This window comes from Eublepharis macularius, chromosome 6 (genome assembly GCF_028583425.1).
Source record: "Eublepharis macularius isolate TG4126 chromosome 6, MPM_Emac_v1.0, whole genome shotgun sequence".
NCBI classification, from domain to species: Eukaryota; Metazoa; Chordata; class Lepidosauria; order Squamata; family Eublepharidae; genus Eublepharis; species Eublepharis macularius.
The window spans coordinates 120,812,140-120,839,662 of NC_072795.1; the positions used below are offsets into that span (position 1 = coordinate 120,812,140).

The following is a 27,523-nucleotide window of genomic DNA, read 5'->3' on the forward strand; positions in this document are numbered from 1 at the left end:
CCTTTGAGAGGATATAAGTACAGACTTCTTAAAGTTAACTGACAAACCTAATCTTGATGACTAGACTCATGTGCTGTTCTAATAACTCACTAGAGGGAGCTGAAACCAGCCAATCATCAAGACAAGGTAGATAAAGCATGCCTGCTTCCGTAAGTAAGCTACCACCATAGCCATGAACTTTGCAAAAACCCTAGGGGCCGTGGACAGGACAAAGGGCAAAACCTGATACTGAAAAACCACCATTGCACATAAACCCAAGAAATTTCCTATGTGCAGGATGGATAGAAATATGGAAAAATGCGTCCTTCAAATCTAGGACTGCAAACCAGGTATTAAAGGGGAGCAGTTGTAACACCATATTGAATGTTACCATCCTGAACTTTGGGTGTGTATGCATCTGTTTAGACCCCTAAGATCTAAAATGGGTCTGATATCACCGTCCTTCTTGTCTATCAGGAACATCCTAGAGTAAAGCCTATGCTGGGAATCATCTAAAGGCACCAATTGAATCGCCCCTTTTGTTTCCAATTCTGTCAACTCTTGGAGCAATCTATCAGACAAGGTATCATGACAGAAATCAGGAAGACTCTCAGGCGTGTAACAGCAAAATTCAACTTTATAACCAACCAAAACAACTTGTAATACTCAGGGATCGAGGTAATGCTCTCCCAGGCTGTAAAGTCATCAGCTAGCCTGTTTCCAAATATAACTGACTGCTCAGACCCTAGTCAGAATTGCTTCTGTGGTCCTTGGGACTCCTTGGTCAATGGAGCTTGTTGCCCTTGGCAGGATCTATTCATGAACTGCCTACGCTAGAGTTACTCCTGTTGTGGCTGAGATTGCCTATACTGGGGTAGGTAGGATATGGCTGGTAGCGGTACTGCTTGCCCCTATATGGTTGTTGAGGGCGGTAGGAGTACTGCTGTGTAGGCTACTGCCTCTGGGGAAGCACACTGTATGAGCAGGCCGTCTGCCTATCTTTTTTCTTCTGCAACAGGAAGTCATCCGTATTAGCCAAAAATAATGTCTGCCCTTTAAAGGGCAAGTCCTCTAGTTTGGCCCTAGTCTCAAGAGGTAGGGCAGTGGTACACAACCAAGCATGTCTCCTGAGGATTATGGACAATGCAGGAGCCCTGGCTGAGGTATCAACAGAATTTCGTCCCGCGTTAATTTGTTGCTTAGAAAACTTCAGGGCTTCTTCCAATATCACCTTTGCCAGCACTCTCTGATATTCGGGCAATTTATCCACAAAGGTGGACATATGGTTCCAGAGAGCCGATTGGTAGGACCCCATAATGGCACTATAATTTGCAATCTTGATATTCAGAGCAGAAGAGGAATACAATTTCCTACCCAGAGTGTCCAGCTTTCTACTCTCCTTTTCAGTAGGGGAGGTGTGATAGCCCTGCCTCTGTCTTGTTTGCATCTCCTCCATCACCAGAGATGATGGCGGAGGATGACTAAATAGGAAAGGATGGATGTCCTCCCTAGTCTTATATAATCCTTCAGACTTTTTGGTGGTAGCGTGAGTCAAAGCTGGCTTCTCACAAACAGAGTTAATGATCTCCACAAATCTCTCAATAACAGGGAAGGCTACATTAGTGGCAGCACTGGAGTACAGATATTGTAGGACCTTGTCTTTAGGTTTTGGGCCCACTGCAGATACATCAATGTCAAGAGAGTGAGCAATCCTGACCATCTGCTCCGTGGAGAGGTGATAATTGCCTGTAGGAGAAACTTGGACAGTTCCCATTACAGGTTCATCCAGTGAAGGATCAGAAGCAGGGCTGGGGCTCCTCTCCCTCTCCTGTTCTGAGGGTTGGTAGGAGATCGATGAATGAGGACACTCATAATGCATCCCCATTCTTTCTTGTCAATCAAAACCCTCTAGAGTCGATGTCACAGAGTGGCCACTATAATGTCCATCCAGATCCAGAGGGTGTCTGGAAAGCGGGGTCTGCTGTGGCCAATCATGGCAATCATGTGAGAACTGGTGCCTGTCTCCATAGTCTCCCATCAAGTGTAGCTCAGAAGTGTATTCCTCCTCAATTTTGCCCTCCTCAGCTGAGGAGTGGTAGGAGGGAGATCTGGAGTGAAGAGAAGGGGTCTGAAGCTTGTCTATAATGATGATCTTGGACTGTTCTGTGGGTCTCTCCTTATGTTTTGTCTTGGTCTTCAACTTTTTCCTCAAAGGCTCAAGGACCTCCGAAATCTTCTGGCTAACAATCTCTGGTGGAGATCTGGTCTGGTTGTCAGTCTTTGGATCCAAGTCCTTCAGATCCGAGCTCGCCAGATCTGATTTTGGTATTGAGCCCTTTGGAGCGGAGCCTTTCGGATCCGAACTCCTCTGAATTGCTCTTGGCACCGAGCTCTTCAGAGCCAATTCCATTGGATCCAAAGCTGGTTGGGTTGTGGTTGACTCCACTTGCTTCTTTTTCGGCTTCGATGTCAGAACAGGCACTGGCTCCAATCTCAAGGGCAACTTTGAAGGCAGGTGTTCGTTCCGAGGAACCTCCATGAGGCTGTGGGTCTCAAGTGGGTGGTGCAAGCCTCAAGTCGGATCTGAAGCCCTCGGAACCAAGACAGCTGAGTGGCTCAAGGGATGCCAGCTCCGAGCCGGAGACACTGTTCTGGAGGCAGAGGCTGGCATGGTCGTCTGATCACTGCTAGCAACTGATGGGATCGATATCTTAGTAATAGCGGAGGCTTTCATGGCTCTCTCCCAGAGTAGTACTTTCAGCCTTATGGCCCTCTCAGCCCACGCTTTAGGGGTGATTTTTTTGCAATGCATGCAAGTCTGGACATTATGCCCTTCCCTTAAGCACTCCAGACAAACGGAGTGTCCCTCTGTTCTGGTCATCTTGGTGGCACAAGTAGTATGTTTAAATATCGACAACTTGTCTCTCTCTCTTTTCACTTTCAGAACAAAGCGGATCAAGATGCGAACCTTCCTGGCCAGCAGCAAAGAACTGAGGGTAGGGGCACTGCCTCCCAGTAGCATGTTAGGTGAGAAATGCCGCACATACACACTGGGTAGGTGAGCACCCCCTAGTGGATTTTAGCTTAAAACCTTGCCGTATCAGCAGCTCTGCGCGTGCACAGTCCCATGTGGCACTGCAAAGAAGAATGACAATGAATAAGAAGTAACAAAGATGAATCGAACTAGTCTAGAATTGGCCTCTTGTAAGGGTTACTGAGATTATATTGGGAACAGTACCAGAGAATGCTGAGTTGATTCCAAACAACCATAAGAAGAATGGATCTTTCCCACCAATATTATCCACCACCCCTCAATCTGTCATTCTTACTTCATATTTTTGTTATGTTTTGATAATATTGCACGGCAAAGCAGTTTATGGATATTTTCAGTATTGACATCAAATTTCTTACTAAGTATTTTACATTTAAAAGTTAATTCTCAAGTGCAATAAATTATTTAAAATAATTTTAAAGATGTTCATATTTCTCCTCATTCCTTTGATTATGTAGCTACTCAAGCACTCCAAACTAGAATGGCTGTGTATTCCCAAATGTGAATGAGTCTTCTGTTTTTGTTGTTTTGCTTCAGTTGTGTTGGGCCACCAACAGATCCTATGTCACATCTCTTCAACAGAGTATTAGATATTTAGGTGTCTAATTTTCATAAAAGATATAAGATATGATTATAGATGATAATAATACACAAACAATGGGGAAAAGAAGCATACTCGGGGGGAAAAAGCAAAACAAAAATGTCCTTGTTAGGCTGCACAGCAGTTTTAAAGATGAAAATTTTACTGAGATTTCTGTTTATGGTTTTCGCCAAATAAAATAATAAGTAAAATACAGACATCGTTTGATTAATTTATCTGGGACTTAAAAAAAAAGATTAAACACAATTATTCAGTCTCCAAGAAATAAAGGAGGCTTAGCAGCACCTCATATTGAGAAATATTATCATGCTGGTCTAGACTGGTAGCTACCCTGCTCCTATTTAAAGGACCAGAAATAGAAAACAAAATACAGAACAAATGGGGCTCAATGTGCCCATGAGTATGCTGCGAGGAATTAGCATATCCGAATACAGCCAAGAGAATAAATCATGTTAAAATGGCATTGAACAATACTTGGGAAAAATTTAGGAAACAGCTGATGCCAGGATTCCTACCAATCATGCCCCTAATATTCAACACGGAATTTACTCAGGCTAGGAGTATAGGGAATTTCACAAATTGGGTAGATTTTATGAAAGCAAGAAGCTTAGAAAGAAATAAGAGCAAAACAAATATAATGGTATTATTCTGTACTGGTGGGATTCCTTTGCTTCAGTTTGGTTCTGTTGGGCTTAGAGATTGGATTTTGACCAGGGGTTGCCCCTGATTGTTTGGTTAAGGTTTCTTTTCTTTCCCCTGGAAAGCCTTGGAATTTCCCCCCACAGGAGACGGCAGAGAATGGCTGGGGGCACCTTGATCAGGGGCCCAATTTTCCTGAAACTTGGGGGGGGGTCATTAGTGGACAGGAAGGACTAAGTTCTCTGCAATTCTGGCAGTGTGTGCTTGAAAGAGTCCCCAGCCCCCCTGGACAGTTTCCTCCATACAGAAAAATGGCTGAATATATTCAATATTTCCGAATAAAATCGGATCTGAATAGTCAGTCAGACCTGAGTATCAGGAGTATCAAGTATTTATGGTATTCCTGATATCCGGATGCAAATAATACCATACCGATTTCCTCCCCGGAACACTCTTAATAGCATGCTTCCAATGTTAAAAAGTTTTCATGAGTTAAATAAATTCAGAGGACTTTGGGAGGGGCTGTCAGCTAAATAATAATAAGTCATCTATTGTTTGTTCCTTTCTTATCCAAGGATAATAGTGCAGCTTGCCTGGACAGATCTGATGTACCTCCTTTGGAACAGAATTGTGTGAGGACAGGAGGAGCTTTTGTTACTGCTAAGAAACTCCAGGGCACTGAGAACCCCTACAAACTGCCAACCCCCTTGGAGTTTCAAAGTATTTTTGTCATGTATTTGAATTTCCATGGGTGGCTGGGGAAGTGCATTGCAGGACTGAACTAAATGCCCTCTGCCATCAACTACTTCCCCAAACAATCTTTTTGTACCCCAGAGCAACTTTTCTTCCAAAAAGGGGCCACTGTCCTACCATTAAATTCACATCTATGTAGAGTTTAGCCATTAGTGGAGAGATGGGGTAAAAAATTTTCCCATGCTTTATTTTTCTCTGGAAAAATTTCCTTTTCTAAATATTGTGTGATACAATTGAGGACAGTGAATGGATGCAATTGCCAATATAACAGGAAAGCTTGGCAGTTTCAAAATTTAATGCTTTTCAGGTAATTATCCCTAGGAACTGTGTGAGAGTACTGGTTAGCCTTGTTAGCTACCTTGGGAAGGCAAGATAAAAATGTTTTCAATGTATAAAGACATTATTGATTTGTAAACAGGGATAAAGCCACAAATACATATAACAATTCAAGTTATGAATTCACCTGACTGTGCAGTTCAAACCAAAACCAAAGCTCAAATGCTTTCTTGTCTCTTTTGGAAGGGATATTATCAATCTGATATGGAATCAACTAGCGATGCTATGAAGAGTGACAGTAAAACAGAACTGCTTCACTGACCTCTGTGGAAGAGAGTTAAATTCCACTGAAACAGATGAGTGGATAACCACACCCATAATGTATCATGTGCTGTACTTTAGCTGTTCTAAAATTTGTGCATCAAGTTTTCAGTGCTTTGGGTTCTTTTTAAATGTACACAACATAAGGGAAGTACACACTATGTTGTCTTTAAATGTTTACAGATGTTATTCCAATAAAAATAATTAGCACCCAACATATTTGAATTGTTTGAATATAGCATTTAAACATTTGATTTTTTTCCTAATGAAAATTTGAAGTATTCCCATCGGAGCATAACATTAACTGTGTACTTTTTAAAATTTTGTTTACCATCTTTTACAGTTAGGGAAATGTCCCGATACATTCTCCAGAAAGCCCACAGCAAAGCCCTAGCAAAGATATAGACTCTGTGCTAAGCAGTTTATCAGTCCTGCAAATATGTTAGAACCCACCAGCATTTGAAGCATGGATCTTGGAGAACTCAACAGAGCTGTTCTGAGCTACTTGGACCAAGCACAGGATAACAGTGCAAACGCACAGATATAGAAACATTTTTTTAAAACAAACAAACACACCTATTTCATTCACATAGTAAAACTTGCAGCCAAATCAGTCAGCTTATTTTTTATTTCACAGTACAGAATAACATAATGGAAAGAAAATGGTTTAACCCTAAAACTTTTAATCTCTTCAGTTGTTAAAATGTATTTTCATAAATGTACACTATTGTATGCAAGGATATACTCCACAGTCAAATGGATTGACTGAAACATAAATTTAGCGAACAGCTGGGGTGGGCGGTGGTAGACTCCTTCCTACAGATCATGAGAGAAAAGGGCACCCTAACAGTCATTACTTGATAATTTCAAGAGAGCGGCTACAAATCCCTCAAGTAAAGGAAAATATTCATCAGTTTAGTCTGAAAAATCTGAAGATAGGCTATTTTTAAAGCCTCTCCCCTTTTCACAGGCAGTGGAAACTAAGCACAAGACTGGCAATAGTATTAAGAATACTAGCTTGCTGAGGACTGAATGTATTGGTAAGACTGGGAGGGGGGAGTCTGATCCCAGCTATGGCTAGTTCATACTAGGAGCCCAGGAAGACACACCCACCTTACCTTGTATGTTTGCTATCGTCTTTGAAAAGGTAGTTGCAGTACTTTGAAGAAGATCAGCTTGCCAGACAAAAGCCTCCGTCATGAACTTAGGGCCAAGTGTCCAAGGGCTCTTGGTCCTACGGCTCTTAGCTTGGGGTCCAGTCATTTTGCAGTGCAATTAGGAAGAAGCTCCACCAGTGCAGGGAGACCGAGAGAGAGACTAATCCTATGCCCAGAATCTAGGAACAGCACTGATCTAAAATGGGCTCAGACAAGGCTTGTGATCAATGTTAGCTTTGGCACATCACTAATTTATCCCTGGACGGTTTTATAGATGGCAACGTATTGACCGTGGGGAGCTTCTTCATTGTTCTGGTGGCACCTTCTAGATGGGATGGATTTTTGATGAAAGTATTATTTCAGTTCAGATGGGAGCTGGCATGGAAGGGATGGGATAGGGAAGGGTAGTCACTGCTTAGCTAACCTCTGTCCTATCCTAAGAAATGCTGATGCCTATTTCCTCTGTTTCCTTTAATATCGTGAAACAGCAGAATGGTGAGGAACAAGACTGCACTTCTGGGTTGTTGGTGAAGGGAAAATTGACCTGGCTTGCACAACCAAGACTTGACTGAAAGAAAATGATGTGTTGCGTCTGTTTCAGTTAACTCTACCTGGTCGTCAACACCATGCTGGAGATGGGGGTGGTGGGCTGTCATCCTCTATGGGGTCTTTCCTCTTTCACAGACTCTCAATGCAAACTACTGCAGGCACTGATCATCTGCTACTTATGGTGGGTTCCAGGGATAAACTGGGCATTCTACTTGTTTACCCGCTGCCTAGTTCCCTCATGGGAACTGAGTTGGCAGAGGTGCTCTTGTGGTTCATGCTGGTGATACCTAGATCAATTGTTCTGGAGCACATCAAAGGTTCCTTTCCTGGACCAGACCAGGACTTTGTAATCTCTGTGGCTGCCATAGGATGAATGAAGTCACATCTTGGATTTAATATTTTGTACTGAATCTTTGAAAGATCTGGCTTGTGGGTTCAAAATCCATGCCAGACCACTGTCTACACAGGCAAGACTGAATGTGGTATGCCACAGGAAGGTAGCTAAAATGGTCCACCTGCAAAGGTTTATGGATTTCAGAATGCTTGGTGTGTGTGTGTGTGTGTGGGGGGGGTTCTGGATGAATGCTGTGGATGACAGGTGTAATGAAATTCAGATAGAAGAAAGGTCTACAAGTTGTCATCAGTGTGGGATTTGTTCAAAATAAATGAATAAAAAGCTTTTGAATGCTTGTCTGGTAATTTATCTATTAAGAGTCCCCATTTCTGATAATTGTTGCTTTCAACCATTCACCTGCCCTAGAAAAGTAAGCAAGGTTATTACACAGTAGGCTTCTGGTAGGCAGGTGGTTCATGTATTTGTATGCATTCACTGAAGAATGTGAAGGAAATATGCATTACCACTTGCCCTGAACATGATCAGGAGGCATAGTTATCCTTTTACAAGTTCCTTGTTTTCAAGAACTTCTCTCATTCAAATGATGCATCTGAACATTTGAGAGTGTCTCAATTTATTGTGCAGCACTAACACAAATATACAGATAAAGGAACTTCATGCAGGTTTTTAATCCCTTTGAACAAAAATACTCTTTTTTAAAAAAATCACTATATCCAGTGGAGTGCTAGTCTGAAATAGCAAAATTACAGAGGAGTCTTTAAGGTGATTTTGGAACCCAGAGGAAACCAGTATAAATCAAGTGACCTGAGCGATCACCTTATATCAGAATCTTTGGGTTAGATTCCATGAACCCGTATTGCCAACAATGGCTGTTTCAAGGAGCCCCTTGAATCAGTGGGAGAAAACACCATTAGCAGAACAGACGTGCAGGATATCCAACAACTGATGCGGTACATTTTATTCTGCCTTTCCCAGAGATGTAAAATTTCCAGACATTTTATTTATGTAATTTTTACCCCAATGGGGACCCAAAGTGGCTTATATCTTTCTCCTCTGTGTTATCCTCACAACAACCCTGTAAGATAGGTTAGGCTGAATGTCTGTGACAGGCCCAAGGTCACCCGGTGAGGTTCCACAGCACAGCGGGGAATTCAGATTTGGATCTCTCAGATCCTAGTCCAACACTCTAACTACTATACAATACTGCTTATGATGCCATGGGGAGGGGAAACCCAAGATATTTTGGGGAAAACAAAAATATGCAATACTAACTTTTCTGCCAAACCTAGACTTCTTTTACTGATTTATAACATAAAATGCATCATTATAAATCAGTTAGCATATAAAATTGTATTATCTGGGATATTTTTGAAACTTAAAAGTAGAAATATTTAGATTTTTTGTTAGAACAATTGTAAATATATGCAATATTTGAGACAGAAAACTGCTGCACCCTATGCTACCATAGCACAATTATATTTAATTTTTGCCTTCTAAGAGGCAAGAAAAAATAAAAGTTGAAAGTAGAAAATAAATTCTACAGTAAACAAAAGAAAGTGTATTAATTTGACATAAACTCTCAGAGTCACAATAGGTACAACTCCCAGCACATTTAGATATTACTTTTCAAACACTGAAAATATTGAATTCTTTAATAATGTATTATGATTAAACACAGTATAGCATATTAAATTATCCCAAAATTGTTTACATTAAACAAGATTTTTGAAACTGTTGCATATGTGTGCAGTATAAGGAATTATTTTTCAGTGTTTCCCCAAATTTCCCATTAGAAAAACGGAGTCTACAGAGCTTTTCTAGTTATACATTTGGAGTGTGAAAAACTTTACTATGAGCACCATTTAACTTACTCTAAAAGAAAATATTTCATATGAAGTTTTTTTCCATTTGCCCACGTTTTCTTATCTTTCGATCAGAAAGATTGAAAAGTCCACAGTAACAGACAAACAAGTCCCCATGTTTTTCCCCTGATCCTTTCTGATTTCCCCCCCAAACCTTTCCATCTCTAGCCCTTCCTCCAAAGAATTCAGAGCAGAGTACATGTTTAGGGTTGGCTAGAAGAGATATTTTAGTGATTTTCTTCCTTAAAAGCCAATACAATGGTTTCAAAATAAGTCTTATTCTGCCTTATTTAAAAAACACTAGTAGAGGTGGGCACAAACCAGGAAAATGGTGGTTCATCACATTTCCTAAACCATGAACCGCCATGAACTTGCCTGGTTTGTGAACCGATTCATTATTTCTGGGGCTGTAGAAGGTATGCAGAAAGCCCATCTCCCTGTTGTCTAGGTAACAGATTGATTGCAGCCAGGCTGTCTGCAGTGACAAACCAAAAAAAGAAACAATATGAACCGCTCTAAAAATCATAGCAGTTCGTCATGGTTTGTCAGAAATAAGCTCTGATGAACTGCCGGTTCGCAAAGTGAAAACCGGCCTGGTTTGTGACGAACTTTCGTTCATATTTCGGTTCGTGCCCATCTCTTAACACTAGTTATCAGCAGATTGCAGTTAAGAATCTAGACTGCATGTGTAATTCAGCCCATATATATGACTAAAGAGAGCCAGTGTGGTATAGTGGTTTAAGTGTTGGCCTTGGTGCAAATCCCCACTCTCCAAAGGAAGCTTACTGGGTGACCTGGGAGAGTCAGTCTCAGCCTAACATATTCACAGAGCTGTTGTTAGGATAAAACAGGAGAGATGATGTATGCCATTTTGGGAGAAAGGTGGAATATGACTGAAGTAAATAAAGCTGACTAAAGGGGAACTGGCTTTTTACTTCTCCAAGTACTGTTACTCTCGCTACACTCCCACCAAATTATACTCTCAGGAATTAATACAACTTCTCTGTAAATGGCTTTCCATGTACAGTTGAAATCATAAATGTACGTAAAAACTCCTATGTTTCAGCTTTGGGGAAGCATACATGGCCCAAGAATAGTGTGACAGAGCAGACATGCCATGGCATGCCCATTCGTTTACTTAACTTTAGAGGGAAAAGCAGCACTGAAAGAAATATTGAAACTCTTGCCTACATGTTGTTTCCTTGATCTAAATTCCCTGGTCCTCAACTATATATTTTCCCAGTGGATGCTAATGTCAGCATATCAGCTTCACAGCAACGCTGAAGCAACTGAGGCAAGAACAGAAAAAACAAAGGTCCGTCACCCATTCACCAACTAAAACTGGAACCTCCTGCAACTGCTTCAAAGTTCTTCGAAAGAGGGGCATACTGAGAGTGGGGCATTGATTTGTATGTTACCCCATAGCCACTGGAGGGGTGCTGTTTAGCTAAGCTCAGCTGTTAAAATGGAAGTGTTAAGCTCTGCATTGCTTCTGTCCTTTCAGCCCTTTAAAGAGTTTTTTCTATTTCTTTACCAGACTGGAAAAAAGTAAGTCAAAAAATCTTTTCAATGGGCTTAAAGGGTGGAGTTGTGAGCTATGGAGGACCCTTGAGAATACACAGATGCAACAGGGAGAAGTAGGGGAGGGGGTGAGCAGAAGCAGCGCAAACAGCATGGCAACAGGGAGTGTGGATACAGTTATTCCCTGTTCCTGGGCCATCTGCTGCTGGGGGTGGGGATGGACATTTTCATGAGGCGATTTGACAGCACATAACATGTACATGCGGAAGCAGCTCAAGTTCACTTTGAGATGAAGAATGGGGTAAGCATGTAGATTGACCTTATCCTTAATGAAACCACACAGATCTTTCTCCACTGAGAACTCATACCTCAGACTACATATCAAAGTGGCTGACATTTTAGAGACAAAACCGTAAGTGAACCCTGTCTTCAGTTGCCTTTGAGCATTCATTGGGAGGACTGAGAAATGTTATTCTAAGCATATGCATGCAGGGATATAAGATTAAGTAGAGGATGCTGTTGTGATCAACATTAGATGCAACCTACCTGTGTTACATTAGCCTTAAGGAGAGAAGAAAGGACACTCTGTGAAAATACCAAGATTTCCAAAAACCTCTCTACAAGACAATTCTTCCAAGACTCACTTCACTAGCTGATGAATACCTTCCATGTAATCCCATAATACTTGTTCCAATTCTCGGGGACTATCATGGGTTAAGAGAAGCTTCTTTTCAACATCTGTTAGTGGAAATATACCCAGGTTCTGATTAATGACTTGGAGATGAAGGCCTGTAGCTTACAGATGGGGTCATATGAACTGGGTAGCATTGGAACCTCGCAAGATCTGGAAATCTCAACCTTCTCAGAGCAATGAGTTTAACTTTTGCCTGTTTGCAGATCTCCCAGACAGGTTAAAGTGAAGCAGAAGAAAGGCACCAAGGAGACCACATGGCTACTCCAACCTTAGTATGTTGTTGCAACCTTGCCCTGAACATGTTGAGAAGTGAGACCAAAAAGATCCATCTGGTTTTCTAAACATGAAAACTGCCAGGATTGAATACTTTTAGATTCAAGGGACACATTTTTAATCCAGAGGCCAACAGTTCAGCCAACGGCTTGTATTGTTATGTTGAGGAATCTACCTGCATTAACTCTAGTGAGACTTTGGCCCAAGTGAAGAATGGTAGTGCTGCAGAGACTATGACTGTTAATTTTTCTGATGTCATAAACATAGGCTTTTGTAGAGCCTCTCCTCATAAGAACATGTCATTCCTTTGTCTGCTCTGAGAAACAAAACAGTAGCAAACTAATCCACCTCACCTTCAAGAAATTGATGTTTTTACATCTCTCTGAGACAAATCAGATGCCCTGGAACATAGCCCTCCCACAATGGACTTTCCAGCTGCTGAGGCTGGCACCCATGATGACTCTAGAAGGTCATTTAGATGAAAGGAACTAGTTTGCCATCTAATTGATTGTTGAGGTTGGTGACTTGAGGTCTGCAGACCTCTCAAATGGAATTTTGCCCAAGAAGAGCTCTGAGGAAGAAAATCAGCACACACACCCCAGTAACATGGCCAAGAGCAGAAGATATGCCCTGGGATGAGCCCAATGCTAACAACATTTCTGAAGTTTTTCTGGTGAAAGGAGTATTCGGCAATATTAGGACCACTGAGAAATGAAGCAGTAACTGAGCTGGTGCCAGAACAAAACGTTGGACATTGTGATGACTTATTTTTATCAGTGGAACAGAGCACAAGGTATCCATGAGAAGGGTAGGCTTACTACTGGCCAAATGGCTTGCAAAATTTATTACACAGACTCCACAGCTGGCAAGAAGTGGCATCCCAGTCCATGCCCTGCTCACTCCGAAAGCAAGGTCCTTTTCTGAACTTTTGGTTGCTTCATTCAGGCTCTACTGTCTTGAATGTCTCATGACTGACGTTAGTAGCCATGCAGGTAAACTGATGACACTTCCAAGAGCACTGTGTGACTTACCCAATTAAGCACTAGATAGACTGGGATAGTTTGCAGCACTTCTCTAGCCCCAGCAAAGCCACTCTGTCTTCAGGCCTCAGATGCAAGTGGAGGCAGCATTTCTGCACCCTGCCTAGGTATGCCTATAATTCACCACGGTTTTGAGATTCTGGTAGAGACAGGAGCTTTTAGTATCCTCCAGCCTTACTTCTCTTCTTGTCTTGGAAAACGCAAGCACAAGTGGAAGCTTGAGTGGCAGCATTGTTATGCTCTCCACCTAAATTGCTTCTGTCTGCACTTAGATGATTAGAGTTAGTAGTACTTTCTGGGCAGGTCATGATGACCCTGATAGGTCTGATTTGTAAGAGATGGAAGATCTGTTAGTTTTTGTAAGGAACTGGAAATAAAATTGTGAAAGTAGCAGTTGCTTGCAAAGATGAAAAGGGCACCACTGAATAGGCCTGACTAGGATTCTGAGTACGATTGCTTCCTTAGGTGCATATATACATTCATATAAATTGTGTTAAATACCTTTTCTTATTCCAATTGCTTCCATAAAGCATTGGTCTAAACTAGAAGCAAGCATGAACTGGGAAAATGGCAGTTCGTCGCATTTCACAAACCACGAATTGCCATGAACTTGCCCGGTTCGTGAACCAGTTCGTTTGGTTCATCACTTCTGGGGCTGCAGAAAGTCTGCAGAAAGCCCAGCCCCCATTGCCTAGGTAACAGATTGATCAGTGCCAGGCTGTCCGCAGTGACAAAGCGAAAAATGAACCATAAGAACTGATCTAAAAATCAGCGGTTCATCAGAAAGGAGCTCCGACAAACCGCTGGTTCACTAACCAAAAACCGACCCAGTTAGTGACGAACTTTGGTTCATATTTTGGTTCATGCCCATCTCTAGTCTAAACACAAAGATGTAGACACAATTTAATATGAAAGGGTATAACTACATACCAGGAAAAAATAAGGCATAAGACAGTGGCTTATCGTTTTTCAGAAAAGGCTATGCGTTGACTTTTTTGTTTAATTTTGCGTTTTTTTAATGTGCCTTTCCCCAAACCAGACAATGACATGTGTAAAAGTCTGCTTTAAGAGCTTTATTAAGACACGTAGTATCCAAAGTAATTCCCTAAGAATATTAGTGAGCAAATACTGATTTTGTTAAAAAAAAATTACAACTTTTTGGGCTACAATATTATCTTGAATTATATGTAAATTCTAAGTATTGTATAGTGATTTAAAGTGTGACAGGTACTTTCAAATAAGTTTTAAAATTCATTTATCTGCCTTAATTCTTCCAAAACGTACATTAATACAACCCACTTACTGCAATCCAGACCCGTTTATTCAACAGCCTTTCCCCTACCTGCTCACAGAACAGCTTACCAGAGTGCACCACGTGGCAAGATAGGTGGGGAGAGTACTGACAGATGACACAGCCCTACTTTATTTTTTTATAGTAGTCATCCTCAATATGATGACTGCTAGTGTGTTCCTGTGTGCCCACTTACTTGAATTCTGTGAATAAAACCCAGAATGGAACAGAAAATGGATCAGAAAAAATCAGGACAGTTCAGGCTATTCCATACAGTTGACTGAAAGAACAAACTCACAATAGGAAGTCATTTCAAAGCTGCGCTCCCTCAGCTTGGTCACACAGATTTTCTTATATCTCTAGGCTCAGTAACCTGAGAGAGAAAACCTTCCTCTTTCTTTGCAAATGAAAACCTAATCGCATCTTCTCAGAATTAGTTCTCCAAACATACAAGCACTTGGATGAGCACAACATCAGGGGTACTACCACCCAACGTAAGCAAAATTGGGTGTACTGTCCTTCCCATTGACACTCTTACTCCCTCCCATTCGGAAGTATCTATCTGGAACGCTCATCTTGCAACCATTCCACCAAAAAACCACTAGGACAAGTTCTGGTCCCCCCCACCCCCCAAATGATGATTAAGCTGAAGAAAGAACAGATAAAGGTACCTATCCCAAGAGGTAGATCTGCTCCTTAATTGTGAATCCTTTATGATTACGACCCACAACACTCTTTACCACATGAGTTCCTGACATGGTGCAAAAAAAACCCCTGGCATACATTTTTAAAAATTAATTTGCTCATCTCTCCCTCTTTGTATTTTTCTTCCCAGAAGTATTAATAATTAGAGGTCTTTACTAATGACTGTTTCTGTCTCCAGCACCTAAAGACTGAGGAAGCTAGCCAAGGGAGCCTCGGAAAATTCTAGGTATGGAAAATGGAGGACAAAGAGTTTGAGAAAGGAAAGGGCTTTTTTTCAAATTTCTACACACAACTTCCATTTATTGATAAAGAACCGAAATCCAAAAATGAAATCGTTTCCTTCTACTACTGCTCTGGTAATTTTTTTCTAAACGTATCTTTATCTTTCAAGTGACTGGAAGTTGGCAAGAGGGAGACAGAAAAGGAATAGAAATTTTCCACCCATCATACAGAAAAAAGGCTGCAGGGTAGTCCATGCATTTTATTTATTTAAAACATTTATAACAGCTGGGGTAATTAAGAACAGGCACCTTAGCATTGTGTTGGTGTGCAGCATCACTTCCAGTGTCAAACTGGAAGAGATGCCATTTAGGGGGGGTCTAGTATTGATCCAAAACTATACCATTAACTCCTAGAATTTTGAATGGATCCTAGAGCATCATCCCCAGCAAGATGATGTCACTTTTGGTCCAGTGCCAGAAATGATGTCACATGCTGGCACCTCCCCCTCCTATTTTCGCCCTGCTGGCCTGTGAAGTGCTGGTGGAGTTCAGGGAAAATGAGCAGGAAACCTGCCCCCCTACTTGTGCCATTTTAATGATAAAGTCCAAAGTACAAGACATCCATAATGACCATTCACAATAGTTGCAATGGATACTTAAGCACAGCTAAATTTACTGTTAAATTCTAATTCTATAATTATTAATTCTAATTCTTTAATTAATTTGGCTATTAATTGTTGAGCTATGAGGAAAAGCAGGGTGTAAATAAAGAAACAGTCGAGGTGCCAAAAAGCTCCCTTTTTGTAAAAAAGGAGAGAAATTGCAGCACCATTAAAAATGTGTTCTACCATGAAGCTAAGATCCCTTGTAATGAATGTTTAAGAGATTAAAAACAAGAAGAAAAGTATATCCCAGGAAATTGTGGATGATTTCCCATGGACTCAGATTTAGCTATTCAGAAATGGGGATTGTATCTTGCGCAAGGTGACGAAGTACCTTGAAACAGCCTATCTATTCTCCAAAGCAAAGATCATGTCCCAACCTTCTGCTTCCTTGTGGCAGGATGTGCTTCAAAAGAATGCATCACTGTTGTCTATAGAAAGTTTGCATTTGGCAGTACCTGCCTCCATTAAAAGATGATGCTTGATTTTGAAACTTCCCAAGAGTTTGTGATTGGCTTCGCTACCCTACGTCGGCCATTTTGTGAGTGACAGCCACCCCTTCTAATGGCAAGTATTTTTTTCACTGCCCTCTCTCAAAATTGGTGGTGCTCACAGTTGAATGTTTGTCCTCTCTTATTTAAAGTAATTCCTAACATTTTTATTATGGCAGTTTATTTGAATGCCACTATTCATTCATGTCTTTACCTCATTCTCAGTTAAGGAAGCTGAAGGAGATGAACTTTTGCTATAAGCAAGATGTGAAGATTCTGCAGCTGAAGCTCGATTTCGCTTCTTCAGTGGTTTACATGCATCTGACAGACCTGTCATTGTGGTAAAATAATTTCTGTTTATAAAGTGAACTTGGAACATTAATGTATTCCCTTGAAGCCAGTAGTAAAACATTCCCTCATATGTGTAAGAAATCATTTATATGGCCTTTTAGGCATATACAAAATTGTAAGGCAAAAATCCAAAACTGATGGTTTTTAATAGGAAGAAATATAGTAAGTAATTCTACAATTTGCCACTTAATACTTTGTTTTCCACTATTCCACCATGGACCTTGGGGTTGGTCTACGTGGGTCTTCCCCATTTTGTCAATGGGTGCTTGGTAATGGAGCTGCTAATATTTTGAAGCTGTAATAATTGGATGATTGTATTTTAAATACAAATCAAGACAACTAGTTCTTAAGATAAAATGCACTATATTAGGCCTATAGCTCCCTTTTACAGAACTCATTCAGGCCAATAGGTTTGAAAACTTGCTACCTGCTCCCTCTGTCTTTTCTGATGAACTGAACAAATTCATTAATTGCATGAAAAACCGTAGTACTGAATTAATAACAGTTTTGTGGCATTTTAAAGTCTTGAGTATTTATTGCAAAAGTAGCTTTCATAAACCAGAATTTATTTCCTCAGATGTCTTTGATGAACTTAGCTCTCAGTTATTAAAGTATCATGCCACAATATTGTCACAATCCTGTAAGATTTTCTTTAGTGCGACCTACTTCTAAGTAAGCACACATAGGATGAGGCTATAATTTGTTGCTCTGTCAAGAGTTCCAAAGTTTAATTTTTTGTTGTCTTTAAGGGGTAATCCAGCTATTTTCTTGGTTGAAATTTAAGCCTAGATTTTCCTACGGCTTTCTGCTACCTTCACTTTGCTGCCAAGCAGTGATTGAGTTCAGGAATGGAGGTGTTCAGTTTAAAGTAGTAGAAGGAGATGCTGACCAACAACGGCAATACAGGAAAAATGCGACTCAAGATTGGCAAATAATGCCACAATGTGTCATTAAAAAGATAGCCAGCCCTCTTGAACAAATGTATAATCATTTTAATTTAAAGTGTTAACATCAAGCTTATTCTAACCACATTACCTGACTGGTTCTTTTGGGAAGAGGACGTTTCTGTGACCTTAGTAGAGTTTGTTTTTTCTGTTTTGTCATTGCTTGTCTCCCTCTGTCACAAAAAAATAAATAAATAAAAATGAAAAAAAACCCTCCTGATTTGGATAAATGCGGAAATTACTTCAGGGTTTCTATTACAAATGTCTTTGCTTAGGTCATATTCATCATGTAAAAACAAAGCAGTTACAATGGAATAATATAAGGAAAAAACACAGCCCCATGCTGCAGTTACCATATTTACATGGTTCACTTCAATGGCTTGATCTGGAAGAAGAGTTTTCTGCAGGCTCAAAAACTTCCACTCACAGAGCTCAACTTTCTCAGTTCCTCAGTTACGGCAGTTCACAATAGACCATAAAAAGAGCCCTGCTGGGATCAGACCAATGGTCTATCTAGTCCAACATTCTGTTTCGCACAGCAGCCAATCAGATGCCCAGCAGGGCCAACAAACAGGCCACAGAGGCCAAGGCCCTCCCCTGATGTTGTCTCCTTGCACTGGTTTGCTGGAGATACTCAGCATGGCTAATAGTCATTGTTGGACTTTTCCATTAATCTGTCTAATCCCCTTTTCAAGCCATCTATTCCCTTGACCATTGCTATGTCTACTAACTATGAATTCCACAATTACTAAAGAAAAAAGGGTTGCACCTACCTGTAACTGTAGTTCATTGAGTGTTCTGTGCAGGCCCACATGGGAACTGCACATGCGCAGTTCCCATGTGGGACTGCACAGAAGACACGGCAATGAAATATATCCTTTTGCCTGTCCTGAATATATTGCTCATCAATTTTATTGGGTGACCCTGAGCTCTAGCATCATGGGAGAGGAGGAAAAAGCTTTCTGTATGCAGTCTTGACCACCCCATGCATAATTTGAAAACCTCTTTCACGTCCGCCCTGCCTTTTTTCTAAACAAAATGTCCTAGAATCTCCAACATTTCCCTCAGAAACGGTGCTCCAACCTCTTAATGGCCCCTTTCCCATAAATGGGATTTCTGGGGACATTTCAAGCTGCTGCAGAGTGAGCAGCTGAGACAGTCATGTTCTGTGGGTGGAAGTTCTTGCACCCAGGGAAGCACTGTGCTGGATCCAGCTCATTATCTTTACCGTTTTTTTTAAAATTAGCCATGTAAACATTTACAAATTTACCAGTAATATATAGTAGGATAGTAAGGGTAGCATTAATTTCAAATTCTCATTCTCAAATTTACTACATATTATGCAGCTCTATTTGGAAAGCGTATGAAACAACTAGAGTGAAACCTGCATGGAATGCTTTGGGGAGTAGATGTATCCGTTCCACTATTTAACAGAATGAGAATTAAACCTGGGGAACATGACCCTAACCTACTTCGCAGCTACAGTGAGGCTAAAATTAGAAAAAAGAACCACCTTAAGTTCTTGGGAGGCAGGAAAAGATAAAATTACATAGATGGTACCTTAAGTGGATACAGCTTTTATTTAAAATTGTTATAGGCCAAACTAAAACCATTTCACAACTTCCAAAAGATGCTATTTAGTTAGTACTTCCTTGTACTAGTTTGGAGGGCAGAATATTCATTTTGCAAGATTTGTGTCCAGTGGCACCTTAAAGACCCCTCCCCCAAGGCAAACGGTGCAAGGGAAGAGTCTTTAATGTTTATATAACCCTTACGCATTTCGCAACAGCTTCATCAGGGTGCGTACATGGGAATGATACCAAAAGGAATTTGGAAGATTTCCCTGATGAAGCTGCTGCGCAACGCATAAGGGTTATATAAACATTAAAGACTTCCCTCACACCATTTGCCTCCCCCCCCCTCATTTTGCCTTGGTACAGGATATAAACTTTTGAGAGTCAAAACTCCCTTCATTATTTTACTGTGATTTTTGTGAAGAAAGAATGTTAAAAAACGTCTAGTACTAGTGTCTTATAACAAAACTTAAGAGTGTATTTGTAGTCTGCCGTTTATGACTGTGACAGCCAGGCACTGAATTTTTACCCAGCATTACTATGTGCACAGAATATTTTACTTCTACTGTTAAATTAATGCTACCATGTATCCTGCGACGTATAAACTGAAGTTTTTCTAATTACAATTTTCAGTTATAACATGCATGATTTCCTAAATACCAGTAATGCGGCACATGGATTACCTTACCAGAAACGGAAGCCCAGTGGTATATCTATCTCTGTTTCAGTATTATGATAAACCCTGAACTGAGGCTAAAAAGAGAGGAAGAAGTAGGTGTTCTAGTTTTCCACAACTCTCAATAGTTAAGGGTTAGGGAAGGACCAAGAGCATACTACAATACTGGCCGAAACGCTGCACTGCTAAGGAGAGTATCATGTTTTGCATGTAGCTTGTGAACAAAAGCTCGCTACATAATTATGTTTTCTCAGGTAGGAAGCCATCAACTCTTGCTGTTGAGGAAGAATAAACTCTGAGGGGCGCTCTCCCGCAACAGACAGGATGGCTCGCAAAAGCCAGAGTCATCCTTTGGTTGTGTGGGATGGTGAGGAGAGGACAGGACTTTCTACCCATTAGCATTCTGAACAGCTAGCAGAGATAAAGAGGTCCCCAGGACCGACAGGCTAAGAGAGGAATCCTAAACAGGTCTATTCAGTGGGGCTTACTCTTAGGAAAGTTTTTCTTAGGATTCTTTCACATTCTAATAGAGCAGGAGAGGGAGAAACTGCTAGAACAAATATAATAATCAAATGCCGTCAAGTCATAGCCAACTTATGGTGACCTCACATGGGGTTTTCAAGGCAACAGATGAGTAGAGGTGGTTTACCATTGCCTTCTGCTGCATAATAACCCAGGTCTTCCTTAGTGGTCTCTATCCAAGTAAATGAGTAGAGTAGAGTAGAGTAGAGTAGATTTATTGTCATTAGTCATAGGCCATCACAAGATAAGGCCACTTTGGGCTATTCAGGCTGCTAATAGTGTCTTTTAAAAAATCGCCTGGAATTGCTGCTGAATGAATGAGTGAATGAAAGACTAGCGTGATGCAGAAACACATGGCTGTTCATATTGTTACTTCTCCTGCCTCAAAGAGAAAGTGGGATATTTCTCAGTCCCTATAGCCTCTCTTGCACTGCCACCGATTCTGAACATTATTGGATAGCAGCTCCTCGTCCTATAAGCCACACATGTAGAAGACTCCTCCCACTATCCATATCCTGGAGATAATGCCTAAAATAAGCCTTAAAATATACACAAGTTAAAGATTCAAGCAATTTTTGCTACTACCCGAATACTGGACATACACTTAGAAGTAATCCTATTCATGTGAAATAAACATCTCTTAAAATTAACAAACTCCAGGCTTACAGCCAAGCGTCAGCAAATTCTGGTCTGCTTTGGGAGAGAACGACATTTGCATGAAATGAGAATAGTCAGGCCCATAAGAGTTACTAACAAGAGTAGTAAGGAAAGCGAGGCAGTCAGAGAATCACAGAGAAGGAGGAGAAGCCCAAAATATCTTCTGGAGCCATGCTCTGAAACCAGCAGCACTGCACTAAGGTCAACCTATGTCTGTGGAGGCCAAGAAGCTGTACCAGACTTTGATGTATAATTTAATATTGCAAAATACTGTATGACACACTAAGGGCAATTTTTAAGGATGCATGCTGGATGTCAACCCCCCCCCCCAACTTTTTTCCCAAGGCAAAAACAAGACCGGTAGTTTGCATACTGATCACCTCCTTTAAGATGCCAGCTATTATTTATACAAACAAAAATGTCACAAAATAATTTATTTATTATAAAACAGGCATGCATGACAGTTTCATTTCACAAAATTTATCTTATTCTCATCTGCACTATATGGTGTCAGAAGCTGGGGCTTCTAGATCAGACTCCTGGACCTGGACGCCCTTCAGTATCCTCTGTAGGAAGTTGGTACTGAGGGGCCAGCGGAATCACACGCCATGTCCTCTTCTCCCCCACACTGAGCCACTCCCTGACCTAGTAGAGCGCAGCAATTTCCTCCTTGGCCCTGTACTGTTTCTACTTTTAAAAGAAACATTGGAGCTCCACCCATCCAGGAAGTCCCAGGGAATTCCTGAAAGTGTGAGTATATTCATGAAACTTCCGTGTGTGTGGGAGGGGGGGGCTAGGCTTAATGGTAACAGGCCCAGCTCTCAGGCACTGCTCCTTAATGGGGCCATGTGGCTTTGCTGATACTGCTGGCATTTTGATCCCTGGCTCTCCTTGGGGCACAGCGGTGATGAAACCCTGCTGCTGGACCCACTGGGGGGCAGGCACTTGCCCCTCCCATATCCACTAAACTCAGTAAGTACAGGGGTGGGAATCCTCAACCCCATGTCTATGAATTTAAGCAAACCTAATATATTTATATAATCTGGGACTTTACTTCTTAACATTAAACTAAAGAGCCTCTTTCTCCTCCTCAACAAAGCCTAGTTGGAAGAGAACCTCAGATAAGGTCCTAGATAACTGTCATAATTGAAGTTTCAGCTGAGTTGATGGGATAATAAGACTAATGTTTCATAGTTCCACGAAGCAACTTGTTTCTTCCACAATGGCCTAATATATTTGTACGTACAGCAGTTCTATATTAAATATATAAAATAAGATGGAAAACGCTTATTCATAGCATTGTCTCTGCAAATGGTTTTGTAAGAGTACTAAATGATAGGAATGAATATGGCATTGTTGTGGCAGCTTATCCTTCTATATACATGTTCATTCTTAACCTGTATATTTTCAGACCTGTTAAGTATGGCACTTTTGTTCCTTTCCTTAGTTTGTGGGTTGCTACCTAGATATGAAAACACATCTCAGATGAGAAAGGGACAACTTTTTTCAGAAAAGCATTGATCACTGCTAAAGCAAGAGAAAGCCATCCTACAGAGCTCCAATCACTGAGGGCCAAGCTACAAGTGACAAAAGGCACAGATTGGACACTTGTCAGCTTCCCTCAAGTTTTGATGGGAAATGTAGGCATCCTGGTCTTGCAGCTTGGCTCTCCGACTGCTGCCCAATGGACTTTTCAACTGTCACTTGTCCAGCATTCTGCCAAGCTGCCTACATTTCACATCAAAACGTGATGGAAACTGACAAGTGTCCAACCTGTGTCATTCATCACTTGTAGTTTGGCCCTGAGACTCAAGGCAGATTACACAGTGTAGGATTTGGGCACTCTTTTCCAGGTAAAAAGCAGCAGATTCTCCAAACAGCTTGGCGTAGTTGTTAGACTAGGATCTGAGGAACACAGATTCAAATTCTTACTCTGCAATGGAAGATTGTTGGGTGATTTTGGGTTAGTCACAGACTCTCACCTTATCATAGAGGGTTCTTGTGAGGATAAAATGAAGATGAGAATGATATAAGACACTTTGGGGTCCCCTTCGGGGATAAAAGTGGGGCATAAATGAAGCAAATAATAATAAAATATTATCTCTCCCCTTCATCTTTATCAGAATAGCCCTCCCTCCCATCCACTGACAAAGCAGTTTTAAAGGAAAACGGACCTTTGGACACTTACCGTGAAGGGTCCTTCTCCTCTGAGGAAAGGAGGACATCTTGGGTGATTCCCACCATCCAATCAGGGAGGCAGGAACTAACTTTCTTCCTCTTCCTGTCTAGCCTGTGGGACCACCCTCTCTTCAGTTCAGGTGACTCCACAAAGCAGTAACATTGAATTTATCATTCAGCAACTGTTAATACTGAGAGAAAAAACACCTGTTGCATTAACATGTACTGTAAATAAAGCATAACCCGGAGGAGGTATAAGAATGAGGCAGCAGGGTAGAGAAGGACGGAGACCCGGGGAGGGCAAGATGTCCTCCTTTCCTCAGAGGAGAAGGACCCTTCACGGTAAGTGTCCAAAGGTCCGTTCTCCCTCTGAGGCGGAGGACATCTTGGGTGCTCCCAAAGCAGTTTCCAGTTTCTGGGTGGGATGTGGTCTTCGTCCATGATCACGCACTGCAGTACTTTTCCACTACAGTCGCTGTCCGCTGAATCATATAGATTCGATTTGTAGCATCTTAATAAGGTCAAGACTGACAAACTTGCAGCCTTCTACAAAAGTGTTCCCGTGTAACGCTGCACTGGTAGTAGCATCCCTCAAAGAGTGAGCTGGTATCCCACAAGGAACCTCTGCAAAAAGAGTTTTTAGGAGTTTTGATAGTGTATGTTTTGCTATTGGCACCTGCTGCTGCTGAAGACATTTTCTTCCCTAAACTGAGATGAGATATATTTAAGAACAGTAAGACTGACTTTCTAAATTGCAATATTCGGAGCAGAGGCCTTAATCCTCCTTCTGACATCTAGGTTGTGTCAGAGCCCCTCCCTAGTCTATTTAGGGTACAGGTATAAATATGGTAGCCTTATCTCTTGCAAACTATGCAGTTTGGAATACGGTTTTGGAAGACAGTACGAGGCATCACCTTACTATTGGGAAAGATACAGAGTTCAGGTCTGACTAAATCTTCTGGCAGACGCGAACATAATAAGGAAGATAGTCTTCATTCTCAGCCTTCTTAGGGGAACATCCTTGACTGGTTCAAATGGATGCTTGGTCAGGGCTGTGTAAAATGTCTACTGAGTGAGGGCTTCCCAATAAGAGTTGTAAATTCTGAGCATAAACTGTTTTCTGAATGCTAGGAGAATGTCGGCCACCTCTCAGAAATATTCCCATCTTAGAAAGGTGTTCCTTTCTATTTCCACACGGTTAAGCAGAATAAGTCTAAATGAGAGAGCCAAATCGGCCCCTGCTGTAACTTGACCGGATAGGTCAGTAGGATGAGAGGTGCAAATATCACCATCTGTTGGAGGGTGGAAAGGCATGGTCTGTTACTGGTAAGGGTAGTAATACATAGAGGAGGCCTAATGGCCACTGCAATGTCAGGGCATCTGCTTGTGAGTAGAACAAATCTTGTCATGTACCCCAGTAGTTGATGGCTGTGTTGGGGCGCACACAGGTTCATTAGGTGTTGTGAAGTGCAATGTTATGAGATGTTTCTTAAGGGACTATACCCGTTGTCCCCTCAGCCAGTCTGCCTGGGCATTGGATATGCCTTTGATGTGTACAGTTCTGATTGAAGCTAGGTGACCATCCTCCCAGGTAAGTATCCTTGCTGCCACCTGTGTCACTTCAAGGTCTTGAATCCCCCCTGCTTGTTTATATATGTTTTGTCTGCAACCTTGTCCATACAGAGCTCTGAACTGGAAAAGGGCCAGACAAATTGCTCCCCTTTCTACGTCATTGATAGGAAGACATGCCTAACCTGATTCTTACACCTGTAAATATTTGTTGTTCTTGAAGGATCATGAATCTTTTGCTTTGTATTGGGTTGGTGACCTTAGCTCAGATGGGTTTTGATCTGAAGTGGTATCTGAATGGGAAGATCTGTCTTCTCCATGATCTGTTGTTAATCAGATCTAAGTAAGGTCTGAAGTGGTCTTGCCTATAGACGACCCCAAAGGTATTGCATTGTAGGTAGCAACTAGCAAACCCATCAGTTTCAGTAGTGTTGTGAGAAGTGATTTTGCACTCTGATGACAGTCTCAGTCAGCAGTTTGGTCTTCCTGACCTTTTCTTTGGAGAGGGATAGAAAAAACCATTTTGGTGACTGTGATCTAACCCAGGTGTTCAAGCTTGTAGGAACTGAATGGTGAATTGAGTGTTGTGGTGAGATTTTCTCTTGAACCGATCAGGAGATCCAAGTGAACATGAATACCCCGTCTCTGAAACGTATGATGGGGTTGAACATGAATTTTGTAAATACTCTTGGTGTGATGGACAGGCCAAAACAGGATGGCTCAGAACTGCCAATTTTTGTTTTATTATTATTGTTGTTGTTGTTGTTAATTAATTTATTTGTTTGTTTATTTTAAAAACATAAAATCTTAGATAATTTTGATGGGCTGTCAGAATTGGTACATGGAGGTATGTCTCTGTGAGATCTGTAGATGTCATGTGTTCTTCTGATTGATTTAGTCACTGCGACTGAGCACAGAGTCTCCATTCAGAAGTGATATAATTTGATAAACTTGTTCAAAAAACTTGAGGTCTAATAACACCCTCCAGTCCCTATTCTTTTTAGGGACTGAGAAGAAGATTGAGTAGACCCCTTTCTGGAGGGCAGCTTTCAAATTGTATGGAATAGCCTTGTGAGACTATGTGTAAGGCCTGCCTGCTTGTCAACCTAAGCTTGATGGTAAAGAGTAGTTGGCCTCTCACGGGACAGCTAGCAAGTTCTGTCTTAGAGATCTGGGTATTAAGGTTGATCTCTTTCCCCGTGTGGAGAACTGGCTGTTTGATCTTGGGAAAAGGTAAGCATTATCCCCACAATACAGCTGGAGAGCTGGGACTGAGAGGACTGGTTTATCCAAGACCATGTGGCAAGTTCATGGCAGCAGTGAGAAGTAAACCTGCAGAGTACTGCATCACTGTTCAGTTATTTAACCGTTATACTACAAGTGTGGTCTTAAAAAGACACACACACCCTTATTAAAGGGTTGCCTAGATTAACCTCAGGATGGCCATTTGGAATCTTGTCTGGACCTTAGTAGTGTGTGTTATGAATAAAAGGCTGAGGTCCGATGGATCTCCTCTCAGACTGTTTGAGTGTTTTTGGCAACACATTCTTCTGTCCTAGGTCTCAATCTAGATCTTTCCCATGGCACCCCCAAATAGCTTGTCTCTCTGAAAGAGGTAAGCCAGGATGATAATCTTAGTGTGTGAATCTGCTGGCCATGCTCTTACTCAAGCGTGCCAGCTTGTCACTGCTGTCAAGACCATAATCCTAGAAGAAAAAGGTAAATGTATCCAGGATGATGTCTGTCTTGAAGGTATTGGCCCTTACATTTCTGTTTGCCCCTTCAATGGGGGCAGCTATTGTTGTACAGGAGGAGTTGGATCAGTTTCCAGATCCATACTCCTGACACTCTTGAGGCAATAGAGACAATAGCTGTAGCCTTAATAGCCATGGTCACGGACTCGTGAGCTCTTGTTAGCATGGCCTCTCTCTTCTTGTCTAAGTGGTCTCTGACTGATCCTTACCCATCTTCTGACCAGAGCCCAGATGACTGAAGAGTAGCCACTGGAGGTTTCATCGCAGGTACCTGCAACAACTCATAGCAAAAAAGGTAGTAAGTACAGGGGTTTTTTTTTTGGGGGGGGGGAGACCAAGTTTGGGGATTATTAATTGGCTTATGGTGTAGAACACTCAGCCTTGAACCTTCTCCACAAATATTCTGGAAATGGGAGGACCTTTCCTGAGGAACCTTCACGAGGAAGTGACTCGTTTCCCTGGGCTGGATTTAGTATTCCCAGTCCTACTCCCCCAAGGCTAATTTTTACAGCTCTAAGGCTGAGAATGTCTTAGGTGTAAATACTGGTAGACCTCAGATTCTGACAGCTGGACTGACTGTTCTGGTAGGGATATTTCTTCCTTTTCCACATCTGAAGGAATTCATCCTTCTCCCTGTCATTACAAACTCCATCTGAGGGTGATTCCCCTGCTCCGTGGGGATCCCTGAATTATAAACGTTACAAACTGCCTTATTCTGACTCAGACCATCAGTCAGTGTTCTCTCCTCAGACTGGCAGCAGGTCACCAGGGTCTCAGAAAGAGGGGTTTTTTTTTTCCCCCTCCTCATCTACCTAATCTTTTAAACTGGAGTTAAGGGGAACAAACCTGGATCTTT

The 27,523-nt window shown here is 41.5% G+C and overlaps 1 protein-coding gene across 4 annotated transcripts in view; it reads right to left on the reverse strand.

Moving 5' to 3' along the window:
• The window catches only part of NSD2 (nuclear receptor binding SET domain protein 2), a 122,295-nt gene that overhangs the window by 41,077 nt on the left and 53,695 nt on the right, over positions 1 to 27,523 (reverse strand). For 3 of the 4 annotated variants that reach the window (XM_054982700.1, XM_054982698.1, XM_054982697.1), the window contains 2 exons: positions 17,829 to 17,910; positions 16,657 to 16,772 (listed from right to left, as the gene is read on the reverse strand). The exons of the other annotated variant lie outside the window; for it this stretch is intronic. In XM_054982700.1, the coding sequence (XP_054838675.1) occupies positions 16,657 to 16,772; positions 17,829 to 17,910 (198 nt within the window). The remainder of the gene's footprint in view (positions 1 to 16,656; positions 16,773 to 17,828; positions 17,911 to 27,523) is intronic. 4 annotated transcript variants of the gene reach the window in all.